The 14,477-nt window shown below is 44.7% G+C and overlaps 1 protein-coding gene and 1 long non-coding RNA gene across 3 annotated transcripts; both read right to left on the reverse strand.

Annotated features, from left to right (window-relative positions):
- Positions 1-743: 743 nt before the first annotated feature.
- LOC109738655 (protein FAR1-RELATED SEQUENCE 5-like) lies at positions 744-5,604 on the reverse strand. The gene is made up of 6 exons (XM_020297750.1): positions 5,513-5,604; positions 2,913-3,059; positions 2,678-2,763; positions 1,679-2,136; positions 1,279-1,555; positions 744-1,165 (listed from the first exon to the last, which is right to left on the reverse strand). The coding sequence occupies exons 1-6, from the start codon at positions 5,602-5,604 to the stop codon at positions 744-746; spliced, it is 1,482 nt and encodes a 493-aa protein (XP_020153339.1).
- A 6,502-nt stretch (positions 5,605-12,106) lies between these two features.
- On the reverse strand, positions 12,107-13,538 carry LOC141042325 (uncharacterized). Of its 2 annotated transcripts, none has more exons than XR_012204627.1 (2): positions 12,771-13,538; positions 12,107-12,696 (listed from the first exon to the last, which is right to left on the reverse strand). It is a non-coding gene; the product is annotated as an uncharacterized lncRNA (long non-coding RNA). The 2 variants fall into 2 exon arrangements; XR_012204628.1 differs by having other exon boundaries at positions 12,107-12,701.
- Between the last annotated feature and the right edge of the window lie 939 nt (positions 13,539-14,477).

Here is a 14,477-nt window from a genome sequence, read left to right on the forward strand (position 1 = left end):
CTATAGTGGAATAATATTCTGCACATTGACATGACATAAGTTTGCTTTGTGTTAATTGACCTATTCTAACTGTTCATCAGCCTTGCGCTCCTCCTAGGCTTTCGTTGTATTGGTTTTTGCTTGACATGTACCTCTTCCTCTCCATCTTCCTCTTTCTCTTCCTCTTCATCGTCCTCTTCCTCTTCATCATCCTCTTCCTCTTCCTCTTCATCGTCCTCTTCCTCTTCGTCTTCCTCTTCTTCGACGGTGTCTTCATCTTCGTCTTCCTCTTCATCTTCCACCACTTTCTTGTTGTTGGCTCTAGGTTTTGCTTTCTATTTCTTCTCTGGCTTTTTGCTTGTCTTTTCAGCATCTGCGCGCTTCGGGCATGTTCTTGCATTATGTGGTTCATACTCCTTGCATATGCCACAAAGTTTGTTGCTTGCTTTCTGTGGGTGTGGTCCCTTCTTTTGTTCTATAACTTTGGGCTGCTGTTTTTGAACTTTGGGTTGCTTGACCTGCTCGGCATCGTTTCTTTCTAAGAGTGTTCGACAGGTGAGCTTGTTGTGTCCCGCAACCTGGTTGCACACACTACATTCCCCGTGTCCAAGTGGCACTCCGTTCTCATCGAGCACGACGACTCTTCCTACAGGTGGTGCCTTTATTTGAGCTCTCTTGTCACTTTTCTTTGCTGCAGAAATTTTCTTCCTACCCTTTGTTTCAGAGTACAGTGGCAGTTTCATCGTCTCTTGCTGCTGCATTAATTAGTCAACACCCTGCTTGCATTGGTTGGCTTGAGCGGCGGCGTTGAGCATATAAGCTGCATAATAATGAAGGTCATCTTCAATTTTAGCATCCTCTTGATCCATCCTTTCGTCAGCATCCGCTCGATTTGCTGAATGTATTGCATCAAGCTCTTCCACGAGCCTCTTGAGAACATAGTAGGCTCTTTCATATTGCTGGTCACATCTCATCGCTGTCTTGTTAACCATCAAATTTAGCTGCAGCAAGATGTCTTGCTTCGATAGTCTTGAGCTGCCATCCGATGCAGTTGTGTTGTAGTCCCTTGTACCAAAGGTTGGTTGTGATTTTGCAGTCTTCGTGTACCGTTTGAGGATATACTTGTGTGGAAATTTGTCAGGCTTCAGGTAGTCCAGTATGTTCATGATGTGAAGGCAGAACAGGCCTGCATTTTGTGATGAATGCAGAATATATAGATTGTGAGCCAGCAATGAGTTTCATATATTTTGATATGATACTACTAGTTTAGCTATTTAATGAGTTTGTTTTTCCGCTCACCTGTGTGTGTCCAAAGGTTGCATTCACACTCGTATATTTCATTCTCTGGGTCAGCTACAACCTGGAATTCATGCTTTGACCAGGAAAATCTTTCTTCATCATCATGGCCAGGCTTGTTGTGGTAGTACACAAGGTACTTAGTGGGCTCTGATGTACGCTTTGCATGAAATAGCGTGGTTTTTCTCATCCTAGTCCTCATCTCGGTGTACACGGCTCTCGTGTACTTGATAGACATGTCTTCCTCGTAGCCATAAGTTGTTTTTGTCACAGGATTGGTCTACACATGTCAAAAAGTAAGTTATTAGTCAAAGCAGAGTCATGGGTTTCATTTTTAAAAATTCAAAGTGCACATGTTGAAGGAAAACAGAACATGATGGGGGTTTTTTTTGTGTCTTCATACCATGCTGGTCATTGTTTGCTCGTTCTCCTTCTGCATTCGAATTTGTATGCAAGCATTTACCCGCCTAGCAAACTTGTGTAGGTTCTGGGTCCCCTTGACAAACCCTTTCTTGAGCACGTGATTCATGCTCTCGCTTCGTTGTGTGGAAGTCATTCTAGCACAAAAAATGATCTTGTAATATGCTGAAATCCACATTCTCCTATCACTCCACAACTGCATCATCATCTGGTCGTTCTCCGGGTTGTACTTGTGCACGAGTTCATCCCAGGCAGTTTCAAACTCCATTGGCATCAGCGGCCAGTTTAATAGAGCTGTGAACTCCTCTTTGAATGTTTTATACTTTTTGTACAGCAATGCGAGGTATTCCTTGTACTTCTTCAAGATGTGCCAACGACATAGCTTGTGGATGGTGTTTGGGAATGATTGTGGTATAACTTTCGCCATCGAGGGGCACTGGTCTGCATGAATTAAAAAAATAAAACTTGCTTTTTTTTGCACTGATGGTGAACTTATGATGTACAAGTACTTTAACTTCATAGGTAGCAGTAGGACTATCTAATAATGTCACATATTTTTTCCTTACAGCAGTGTTGTTGAACTTCTGTGGTACCAGTGCTTGAACTTCAAAGGTAGCAGTATTACTAACTAATAATGTAACTCAACTTTTTCTTACAGCAGTGTTGTTGAACTTCTGTGGTACCAGTGCTTGAACTTCACATACAAAACTACATTTTTCCTGAACATGTTTCATATGTTTTTTCATACAGCAGTGTCCTTGAACTTCTATGGTTCCTCTATTTGAACTTCACATTCATAACTAATTTTTTCCTAAACATGTGGCAGATAATTTTGCTTTCTTGTACTGTTAGTTGGACTTCTGTGCTAACAGTGGTTGAACTGCTTGCTTTACATTATTTTCAGAGAAAACCAATGTACCCAATGCAGACCCATGGATTGAAAAGATGATGAAACTTGTAGAGGTTTTTTTTTTGAACTCACCTGTTAGAATGCAAGTTGGGTGCTTGTTGTTCATGCACTGTACAAATGTATCGAACAACCACTTGAATGACTTTGCATCTTCGTCTCTGATAAGGGCAACAGCAAATATCGTTGACTGCAAGTGATGGTTTGTTCCAACAAACACTCCCAGAGGCATATGAAATATGTTGGTCTTGTAAGTTGTGTCAAATATTACGCAATCACCAAAGTCTTGATAGGCTCCTCGGCAGCTTACATTGGACCAGAAAATGATTTAATTGACTTGTCCTTGTCTACTTGTATGTCATAGAAAAACTCATCATTGTTTGCCTTCATGTCTTTGAAGAATGAAACAAGTTTCAATACATCATCCAAATCATCTTTCCTTGCATTCATGGCTTTCCTGCCAATTACATGCAAACATGCATTTGTTATTTTTGCTAGCAAAGGGTTGTGACCTAGGATGCTATTTACATTGCAGTATGTGGATGTTTGAATACTTACTGGTTTAGTAGGTCTCGTCCGGTCATGCTTAGGAAGTAGCTTCCATCTTAATTTTCAGATAGCATGGACATGATTGTTGTGTGCTTGACATCATGGTACTGCTGGAGCTTTACGTACTCCAAAATAGTGGGGTGATAATTCTTGTGTGAGTGCAAGAATACCCGCATGTCATCAGTTTGCATGAGTTGGTGATTATGATTGTACTCAATGTCCACTGCCACGCATGTGTTATCCTCCTGCACCTTCACCCTCATTCTTGCATTGCAGCCTGTCCTCTGCGATGTTTAGTTTTGCTTCATGTTAGCCTCTGAAACAGAAGATGTGTGTATCCATTGGAATGCGCAAACAAAATACTTGTGGTTGTCATCCCCCCCCCCCGTCTTCCTGATTCCAAAACCAGTGTGTCTGGCGTATCTGTTATAAAATTCCCTTGCTTTCTCTACATCTTGGAATCGCATCTTTAGTCTTGGTATTAGATAATCCGGGAGATCCGGCGTCTGCAGAAAAAGAAAAAATAATCCAAACGGCACGTTAAAATGCAGTTTATGAACTTGTTATCTTGGAGGGAGCAGAAAATCTGCAGATAATACAAGATGAGTATATAAATATTTTTGTTTCACTTACGTGCGTGTATGATCGCGACTCCACCGAAGTCTGCTGCTATCCCTCTGGGATGGGGCACGGTGGAGTAATCATAGCAGGATGCAGGAGTGGATCACGAGGAGGAAGGAGGGCTGAAGATGGCCTCTCTCTTGTTTGCGTCCTTTTTGCTTGAGGTGGTTGCGGAGACATTGTGGTCCTGGTATTTGTTTGCTCTCTTGTTTTCTGAAGCAATCCATCTACCTTATGTCCTGTACAATTCTGACTTATAGCAGCAGCAGCATGATCCAACGGTGGTAGTGTGCAGAGCACTCTCCTCCGTGTGTGTGTTCCTGTTGGATTTGTCCTGGGATCCGGTTTAGTTGCTTCCCTTTGGCATTGACGAGGCACACCAGGATAATCTCCAGAGTTACACGCAGGACTTGAGCTAACCCCCTCGTCCATCGGCGTGCTTGGGAGTCTGCTGGTGGATACAAAGAATCCGCGGGGGATTTCCGGCGTCACCCAATTAGGTGGAGGCGCAAAGTTGTGCGGATAGGGCTGTGACCCAGCATCTTGGAAGTCTCCATGCGTTTCGGGTGTCATCCAATTTTGGTGTGGAGCAGGTTGGTAATGCTGTTGGTGCGTTTGAGGTGTGACCCATTGAGTTGGTGGTGCAACACGTACAGGCTTAGGATTGTGTACTTGCTGCTGGGATCTTCTAAGCTTCTTCATGCGTCTCTTGTCTTGCTGACATAAATGAAAAAATGTCTATTAGCACACAAGTTACATCTGCCTATAACTTTGTAACTGAACTTAGCATTATTCACAGCCTGAACTTCTCATATAAAAGTGGTATTCATGTACATATTTTTTCCACTAGGGCAGGCATCACACTATGCACTGAGCCGAGCATCTGCCAATACTTTTGTACCTAAACTGAGCACTCTTCACATAGTGAACCTCACATTCTGTTAATTCTACAGTATTTGATTACTTATATGTACCTGAACTGAGCACTCTGCATAACCTGAACGTCTTGTTTTGCAAAGGGGAAATACTGTCTACAGTTAAAAAACCTGAACCTTCATAAGTTTGAATGGTTGAACCACTAGTGCATACCAACCTGACCTTCATGTTAGATCACATGCATGTTCTATTTTCCTTTTTTTTGCACAGAACCAGATACATACCAACCTGAACTCTTATACACTTAATAAATGAACTTCACATGGATTTTCACATGTGAATGTGAAAAAGCAGGCATATTTTTCTACTATTTGCAGCCTGGACTGAGGCTCACAAACTACCTGAACTCCACATGGCTGTAAGCAGGCAGATTTTACAATGTTGTTTGTAGCCTGGACTAAGGCTCACAAACTACCAGAACTTACATGGTTGTAAGCAGGCAGATTTTACATTGTTGTTTGTAGCCTGGACTGAGGCTCACACACTACCAGAACTTCACATGGCTGTAAGCAAATAACAAACAGAAGGAAGAAGTTCAACCATACCCTGGCTAGAAGTTCGGCCAACCTTTTTCCAGCAGCTGATAGGCCACCTTGAGAACAATTCGTCGTGGAGCTAGGAGATGAATTCCATGGCAATCCATGTCTTGCAGAGGGCGCGAAGTTCATCTGCACGAACCAAGAAGGTCAGACAAGGCAAGATTGAAGAAGAAGGCAACAATTGGGAGGAAGTTCATGTACTGTTGCTGAATTTGAAGGTGCCGCCGATGGCGCCTCCGCCGAGGAGTTGCTCCGTTCGCCTCACCGTTCGCCGTAGCTTGCGTCGGGGCTGTCATTTGGTCTGCCAAGGCGTCGGTCGGTGAGGATTGAACGAGGATGCGGCGTCCTGAAGTCCATGGCGGCTTTGCCGCATCCAGGCGACGCGAGCTCCCTCGCGTCGGCGTCCGCCGTCGCTCGCTCGCCCGCGCCGGTGGTCGGCCAGGAGCTGGAGACGGAGGGGAGGCGAAGGATCCGGCCGGCCAGGATCTGGGGAAGGAGGGGAGGCGGCGGATCCGGCCGGCCAGGAGCTGTAGACGGGCGGGAGGCGGCGGATTCGGCGAAGATCGGCGGCGAGGAGGGGAGGAGCGGCGAGGAGGGGGGCTGGGGCGGCTCGGGATCGAGGGGATCATGTGGATCATGTCGAGGTGTCTCAGGATCGGGTGGGATCCTGTCGGGGCGTCTCAGGTCGGGCCGGGCAATTCAGGGAAGTTCAGGAGGGGTACATCGGGCCCTTATAGGGGTTGCTATGATCCAAATAACTATTCTAATCCTGGGATTAGAATAGTGTTGTGCTATATATATATATATACATATATATACAGCCGGTCTATTCTGCTAATATTAGCATAATAACTATTCTGATAACAATTCAGCACTGCATGCTCAACGCAAGTGCACGTCATTGTTTGAACCAAGTGTGCTGTAGTACTCACACGAGTGAACTTCCCGCCGCAAAAAACTACATGATGTGTTTTTTTGGTACCATTTTTGCTCTAGTTTTTAAACCGTTATTCGGAACGAGGCGTGTAATATACCGTTGAAAAGCTATGGATCAGGCGCTACTTCTACATGTTGAACACTTTTCGAGATTCCACACGGTTTAAGATCAGTTTTGAAAATGGTGCGGCCGATGACGAGTGGCAGCGAGCGTTTTTTCACGATTTCTTCGAAACCGCTCGTCATAATGAAGCAAACGATACACCGTTGGAAAGATATCATCGAGGCGCATCTTTTTCATATCTATTATTTTCTCTAATTCATTACGGTTTAAGAGCAGTTTCAAATTTACTAAATCGCGGAATTCTGTTTTTCAATTTTTTTTGAAATTTTTGCTACTGTTTTCGCTCCAGTTTTCTAACCGTTTGTCGAAATGAGGCGTATGATAGCCGTTGGAAAGCTACGGACGAGGCGCAACTTTCATATGTTGAAATGTTTTTGAGATTCCTTATGGTTTTTAGTTAATTTTGAAAATCGTGCGGCTGACGACGTGAGGCAGCGGCCGTTTTTCGCGAAATTTTTACAAACCGTTGGTCGAAATGATTCAAATTATACGCCGTTGGAAAGATATCGATGAGCCGCAACATTTTCATGTAGAACACTCTCTCCGATTCCTTACGGTTTAGGAGCAATTTTGATTTTAATGAAATGCGGACACTCTGTTTTTTGCGACACCAAAATCGTCATATGTACCGCATCAGACAGAAAACCGTACTTCTTTTAGACTAAAATCTGCACTTCATCAGACAAACAAGTGCACTGCATGATTTCTTTTTTGTGGGACATAAATTTTCCTAAACGAGGTGGAGTGCACTTCATGTCGAGTGTTGGTGAACCGCAAGACTATGAAAAGTGAACCTCGAGACTACCGTAAATGGGCCGTACTACATCAGACAGAAAACCGCACTTATTTAGACTAAAAAACGCACTTCATTGGACAGACAAGTGCACTGCATGATTTATTTTTTGTGGGACGTAATTTTTCCCAAACGAGGTGGAGTACACTTCTTTAGACTAAAACCCGCACTTCATCGGACAGACAAGTGCGGTGCATGATTTCTTTTTTGTGGGATGTAAATTTTCCTAAACGAGGTGGAGTGCACTTCATGTCGAGTGTTGGTGAACCGCAAGACTATGAAAAGTGAACCTCGAGACTACCGTAAATTGGCTGTACTAGATCAGACAGACAACCGCACTTATTTAGACTAAAAACCGCACTTCATTGGACAGACAAGTGCACTGCATGATTTATTTTTTGTGGGACGTAATTTTTCCCAAACGAGGTGGAGTACACTTCTTTAGACTAAAACCCGCACTTCATCGGACATACAAGTGCGGTGCATGATTTCTTTTTTGTGGGACGTAAATTTTTCTAAACGAGGTGGAGTGCACTTCATGTCAAGCGTTGGTGAACCGCAATACTATGAAAAGTGAACCTCGAGATTACGGCCGCGACACTACCGAAAGTGAACCATGTGAGTTTTTTCCAAAATCAATATTTTTTACGTGCGTAGACCGGTCGAGTGGACCGCAGGGACTGTGCAAGTGAACTACATCTAATAAGAAAGCGAGCTTCTTTTCAGATGCTTCTAACGCTGCGTTTGGATGTTCGTGTTGGGCTATCGAATTGGATTTGGTAATGGGCTGACCCCAATACAGACGTTTGGATGTACTCTAAAACAACCCACTGAAAGGAAACGATACGCTGGAGTTTTCGCTCGCACGCGCCCACCCATCGTGCCAATACAGTGGCCTGGACCTCAGATTTCGCCTGAATTGCTTCCCTCCCGCAAAACAAAATGCTTCGTCAGTTCTTTCCTCCCCCTACCACGAGACAAAGGGTTCGAGAGAGGAAATTGCCGCCGGGCAGATCGACAGCGGCGCCCTCGCAGATCCACCACGCCGGCCGGCGTAGGTATGGTCGCCGCCTCCCCTTCCCTTCTTCTTCTGCCGCCGTCCCTTCCCCTCCTCCCGCACTGCCCCTTCTCGTTCTCTTTGGCCCTGCTCACCGTGGCCAGATCGGATCTGAAGCCAACGGCGGCAGTCCACTCCGGCGCCGGCCCTTCCTTTCCTCTCCAGCCGTGCGGTGGACCACTGCCGGTGCACATCTCCTCTCCCTCGGACCACCTCCTGGGCCGCCCCTTCTTCTGTGTGTCCAGCCAGCCCCTTCTTCATCCATGATTCTTCCCTATCTCCAAGCAGCGTACTCCGTTTCCTTTTCTTCCCAGCCCTTTTGTCAATGATTTGCTAAGCACTGATGTGTCCTCTTGTTGCAGGTTGGATTAAAAGTTGGAAGCCATCTAGGCCTACCTGACGTATGAATATGCAATTTTGTGAACTATGCTTGTGGTGGTCTGATGCATATGCTTGTCTTATGATGAATTTGATGCATGCTTATGTATGATTTCACGCATCATGGTCATACAATTTTGTGAACCTTCAATGCTTGTGGTGGTCTAATGCATATGGTCATCTTGAATGATGCATGGTTATATTGAAATTAGCCCAAAGTTAACATAATTAATATATCTGCATTGTAGTTGCATGTCACAAATGAATTTGATTGCTTCCATTACCGAAGAGAACAAAAGAAGAAAAAGGAAAAGGATCATCTTGACAGCGATGTATGTTGAGTCAGTTTGTCTTGGCCTAGCTTATCTTAGTACGCAGAGAGTACCGAAGAGTTTGCGATGCTTTAGTGATGAAGAGCTTCGATATGTTCATAGGAAGTACTTGCTGAAAGAAATGTACAATGGGTCAGAAGTAACTTGCTATGATGAGTTGCGCTTAACCAAAAGGAATTTTCATGATCTTTGCACGATGTTGCGTATGAAGTGTGGTCTGAAAGATAGCGTATATGTCACTGTAGAAGAAAAGGTTGCTATGTTCTTGTTGGTGGTTGTACATGGTATTAAAATGAGAGTGTTGCGTGGCACTTACAAGCGTTCTTTAGAGACTATCAGTAGGTACTTCTGGAATGTGTTGACAGCCATTCTTTCCCTAACCGGGGAGTTTATCAAGCTTCCTGATCCTTCTATTGAACCTCCGGATGATTACAAATGGAAGTGGTTTGGAAATGCCTTGGGAGCACTAGATGGGTGTCATGTTGATGTTTCTGTCATTGCGGCTGACGAAGGGAGGTATAGGAACAGAAAGCAAGATATCACCACTAACATGCTAGGTGTTGTTGACTGGAACATGAAATTTCTTTATGTTCTACCTGGCTGGGAGGGATCTGCATCTGACTCCAGATGCAATGAGAAATGATCGTGAAGATGCATTTGTTATACCTCATGGTATGATTGTTTCTCTTGGCATTTGGTTTCTTTTTGTGTTAACGTTAGCTAAATCTAATTGCTACACCATAGGAAAATACTACTTAGTGGATGCTGGCTACACCAATGGACCTGGCTTTCTGGCTCCATTCAGATCGACTAGGTACCACTTGAAAGAGTGGGTCTCAAGTCAACAACAACCCCAAACTGACAAAGAGTTGTATAACTTGCGCCATTCTCGGGCTAGAAATGTTGTGGAGAGAACTTTTGGCCTATGGAAGAAAAAATGGGCCATTCTACGAATTCAATCTTTCTTTGACATAAAGGACCAGGTAACAAGTGTCCATATGGTGTTGAATAACATATGGACTATATGACATGCTAATTTAAATATAAATCATTGCAGATTCGAATTATTAATGCTTGTTGTGTGTTACACAACTTCGCAAGGGATAGGCAGCATATGATGGATGATTTATTGCTGCAAGAAGTTGATGCTGACCTAGCAAATTTGGAACATGAGCCCGTGGACGACACTGACTTGATTCCATATGTTCAAGTCACTAATGAATGGACCAACTTTAGGCAAGAATTATCGCAAGACATGTATGCTGAATACCTTCTCAGGCATGCTGAATTAGAGATGGTGTAGTTAGTTGATGGTGGATTGGTTAGTGGATGTGCCTAGGTGGTGGTTGTCTCATTTTGTGTAGTGCCTAGGTGGTGGTTGTCTCATATTGGTAGTGCCTAGGTGATGATGGTAGCTTGCTGATTGTCTTTTGTGTGATAGCTTGGCTGACCATGATGGTGCCTTGTGTGGTCTTTTGTACATGCATCATCTTCATATTAATATATATGTGATGGATTTTCTCGAAATTTGCACTCTCATTCAGAATTTATTTGACCCAAAATACTTTTTTTCTTTCTGCAAAATTGTTATTCTTTGTAGCAGCATGGCTGAAGGAACTGGTACTGGAAAGAGGACTTATGTCACATGGGATGATGAGATGGACGCTGCCTTGCTTGAGGTACTTGTTCATCATCACAACATGGGTGACCATTCACAAAATGGATGGAAAGCACATGTGTACAGTGCAGCTATCAAGAATGTGAAGGAGAAGTGCAATAAGGATATCGCGAAGAACAACATATTAGGAAGGCTTAGGACTTTCGACAATCAATTTGACATCATTAACAAGATCCTTTCTCAAAGCGGTTTTGGTTGGGATTGGGTCAATAATAAGCTATCCATTGATAGCGACGATGTGTGGACTAAATATTTGGAGGTAACATCTATACATTTGCATTGTTTTAATTATTTTTTTATACGTAACAAAACAGGGTAGCAACTTTACTTCTCTCATGGGTGTATTGTGCAGGCTAATAAGAAGGAGAAAGCATTAGCTTCTTACAAGACCAAAGTCGTGAAGCACTGGGAAGCCATCTCTACCATATATTCAAAAGATCATGCGGACGGTGAAGGTGCCAAGACAGGTGCTGAGACTGCTGCAGATCTAGAAGAAACAATTGAAGTCTCTCCAGAAACGGTACCAAAGAGACAACAAACAGGTGATGCCATTATGTGCATGATTGGAGAAATGAGGACTACTTTGAAGGATGCTTTGAAGACAACTGATCCACTTCCATTGCCAAAGGTTACTACTCCTTCTGAAATACTTGCTGCACTTGAGTTGATACCAGAGTTGGCAGAAGTAGACATGTTGCACTCTTACGGAAAGTTGATTCTTAATGAGCGCTTGTTTGAAGCTCTAATGGAGCTTCCCATGCACATGAGGAAGGCTTGGCTGCTATTATTGCCTTGAAGTTATGATAGTTATGATTCATGTGTCTTGTTAAACTTCTTGGAACTATGTACTGTTTGGTGTGTTATGATTCCTTGAACTATGTATTATTGCCTATCTGAACTATTTGGTTTGTTACATTTGGAACTATGTACTATGTACTGTTCAACTTCTGTTTATTTGAACAATTGTGATGTTACATTTGGAACTATGTGCCGTTGAGAATTTGAGACATCTATTTAAACTATATGTGTTGTACTGTGTTGGTGTAAAATTATTTTTGATTCTTTTTGTGTCAATATTATATGATGTCATCCTTGATTTCTAGGATAATTGATGATAATTTTTACTATATAATCATCCAATTATAGTCATACAACTACTGTTGTAATGCATATAGTAATGTTGCTATGCAATTCCAGTGTTTGACATCCAAACACGATTCTGTATTGAAACCTCAGGACGATTCCGTGAGCCAATTAGATATACATCCAAACAACCGAATTCGTATTCATGTCGATTACAGTTTCATGTCTGAATTGGAATTAAAACAAATACAATACATAGGCCTCCAATACACACATCCAAACACAGCGTAATAAGAATCGAGTGAATTAAATCAGGCAGGCTTAAGTGAACCGCAACACTACCAAGAATGAGCTTCCTTATCGTTTTTCTTTTATGGAGCGAACCACCAAACCATATATAATGAGCTACATCATTAGTCAAACATTTTTTTGTCACAGAATCCTTTCTCCTTTTCAATTCTTACAACGAACCACGTAGTTTGGCAGAAGAACTATATTGAGTTTTCCAACAATTACGAAACAAACTTTGCAAGTTTTACATAACAAGCCATCAATCAAACAGAATAAAAAAATAGCAAGACCCGGCGAACAACACAAACCAAACGGCCATGGTGAACGAAACTGCAACACTCGCGAGGCTAAACCGCACACATCGCTTGACCGCACTGTACAACCATACATAGTCGACAGCGACCAAATCACGGCAACATAGATGACCAACGCCGGACTGCACAGACACACACACACACACACACACACACGAGATGAACCGCTGGAGGTGCACACTGCCACACCGCCGAGCTGTACAAAGACACGGAAGAAAAAAACTTGCATGGATGCGTTGCCGCCTTGCTGGAAGTACATGTGCCAATCCTGCAAACACTCTTTTACCCCCTGCTGGAGTTGTGGGCTGTGGCATACTCTGGCCGTGTGGACTGTACCGTGGAGGACGGCGCAACAGGTGGAGAACTTGCAGCGATGGAGGAACCAATAGTTCACTGCACGCCCGAGCTGCGCGGACCACGAGCCACTCGCGGGCGAGCTGCAAGTCCTCAATGAGCGTCTGAACTGCACTGCATCAAAAACAACTCATCATTTTTTTCTTCTGAAAGCAGTAGAAATGGTTCTGAACAACACCAAACCTGGACGGGATTCGCACGGCGAACTGCATGGCGTCGCCGTCAGTACTGCCTATCATGTATGGGCTGGTACCTCACCGGAATATGATGAAGGGGGGTCGGTGAAGAGCTGGCCTTGGTTCCACACTACATCACACGCGCATGGGCAGAGGGAGGCCCTCAGCGACCTCGAGCTCACCGTGCACTGCCACCTGCGCTTCCATCCTCATTACTGCACTGTTGCTTTGACCTGGGGTGCACGCACACCCGCCGCACTGCACCTCGAGGAACCGTGCACTGCACAGGCACACGCGGGAGGCTCACCATGGCTGGAGCGTGCTGCCTGAGCCGGCTTGCTAGCAGGAGGAGAACCAAAGAGGGGCCACGGAGAGGTGGTGGGCGCAGCCGCCGGCGAGGAGACAGTGCACGTGGGAAGGCCATGGGAGGCAAGCCCGAAGAAGATGAGAGGCAGCAGCAGCAGGTTGATTTGGTCGGGGAAGGGCGGCGCCGGAGCCTATACCGAAGTGGAGCCGCTTGCTCCGTCGCCGGCGAGGGGCGGCGTGACGGGTGAAGATGGTGCCCAGATCCGTCGTCGGCCATTCGCGGGGTGGCGGTGGAGGTCCGATTCATCGCCGTCCTTGAGCGGCCTGGCGGTAGTGCCCGGATCCATCGCCGACAGTGCACGGGAGGGGTTGTGGCCTCCATGGATCCGGTGTTGGAGAGGATGGGCGGCGCGGGAGGCCGTGGCCGCCATGGATCCGGCGTAGGGGAGAGTTGGGCGGCGCGGGAGGGCCGTGGCCGCAATGGATCCGGCGTAGGGGAGAGTTGGGCGGCGCGGGAGGGCCGTGGCCACCATGGATCCAGCGTAGGGGAGAGTTGCGCGGCGCGGGAGGGGCAGTGGCGGTGCGAGGTGGGCTGGGGCGCAATGGCCGGCGGCGGGGTTGCTCTGGTGGGGCTCCGATGCGGGAAGGAAGTTGGTCAACCGGGCACGAGCAGGGGAGGAAGAAGGTGGGAGGGATTGGGGAATGCGCATGGGGACGAGGAGGATAACTGGGTGGCGTCTTTTTTTTCCTCACCCCGTGCATGCGGTTCAGTAGCATCAGCCTGTTGGTTCGGTTCGGGGCGCGGGGTGTTAGCAGGATAAGATTTACTGTTAGCAGAAGAATAAAGAAATCTAATTAGGTGGATAGTGATTACTACTCTTTTGGTGTATGAATTTTGGAATAAAGGAAATCAGAAAAAATGATTTCATATGAAATCCATACATAGTACAAAAATCCATAGTAAACTTTATATTATATGTATTAAAATTAGATTGACCAAGTCAAAATAGTGATGTTTGTCGTTAATATTTATTCTAATACTTCCATTTATTAATTTATACAATAATAGTCATGTGAAAAACACTGCTTAATGTTGTCTACATACGATCGTGTGCAGACCTACACTGACGTGCACAAAATTTAACAATTCTGGAAGCACTAATGCATGAGTCTACACAACAAAAAATAATAGTCAAGATTTTGAGGTAATACAAACTATCTACGCTAGCGGTATGTCGCATATGTGTTCGTATATAAAAATAATAGCGAAGTGCACAACATATTACTAGAGATGATGTCAGCAATCAGGTTCCTAAATGTACCAATCCATATCTCTTTTTAGACAAGATTAACTAGCCAATGTCAGGTTTAATCCAGAGTTGAGTTATTCTTGCACGCACTAGATTAA

This window comes from Aegilops tauschii, chromosome 3 (genome assembly GCF_002575655.3).
Source record: "Aegilops tauschii subsp. strangulata cultivar AL8/78 chromosome 3, Aet v6.0, whole genome shotgun sequence".
NCBI lineage: Eukaryota > Viridiplantae > Streptophyta > Magnoliopsida > Poales > Poaceae > Aegilops > Aegilops tauschii.

What these genes read in the sequence shown, in the direction of transcription:
- LOC109738655 (XM_020297750.1), bottom strand. Translation starts at nt 5,604, where the DNA reads ATGGACTTCAGGACGCCGCATCCTCGTTCAATCCTCACCGACCGACGC. An exon ending in AAATCATTTTCTGGTCCAAT is followed by an intron (nt 2,764 to 2,912) that starts GTAAGCTGCCGA and finishes TGCCCTTATCAG; the next exon opens with AGACGAAGATGCAAAGTCAT. An exon ending in CCCAACTTGCATTCTAACAG is followed by an intron (nt 2,137 to 2,677) that starts GTGAGTTCAAAA and finishes TAATTCATGCAG; the next exon opens with ACCAGTGCCCCTCGATGGCG.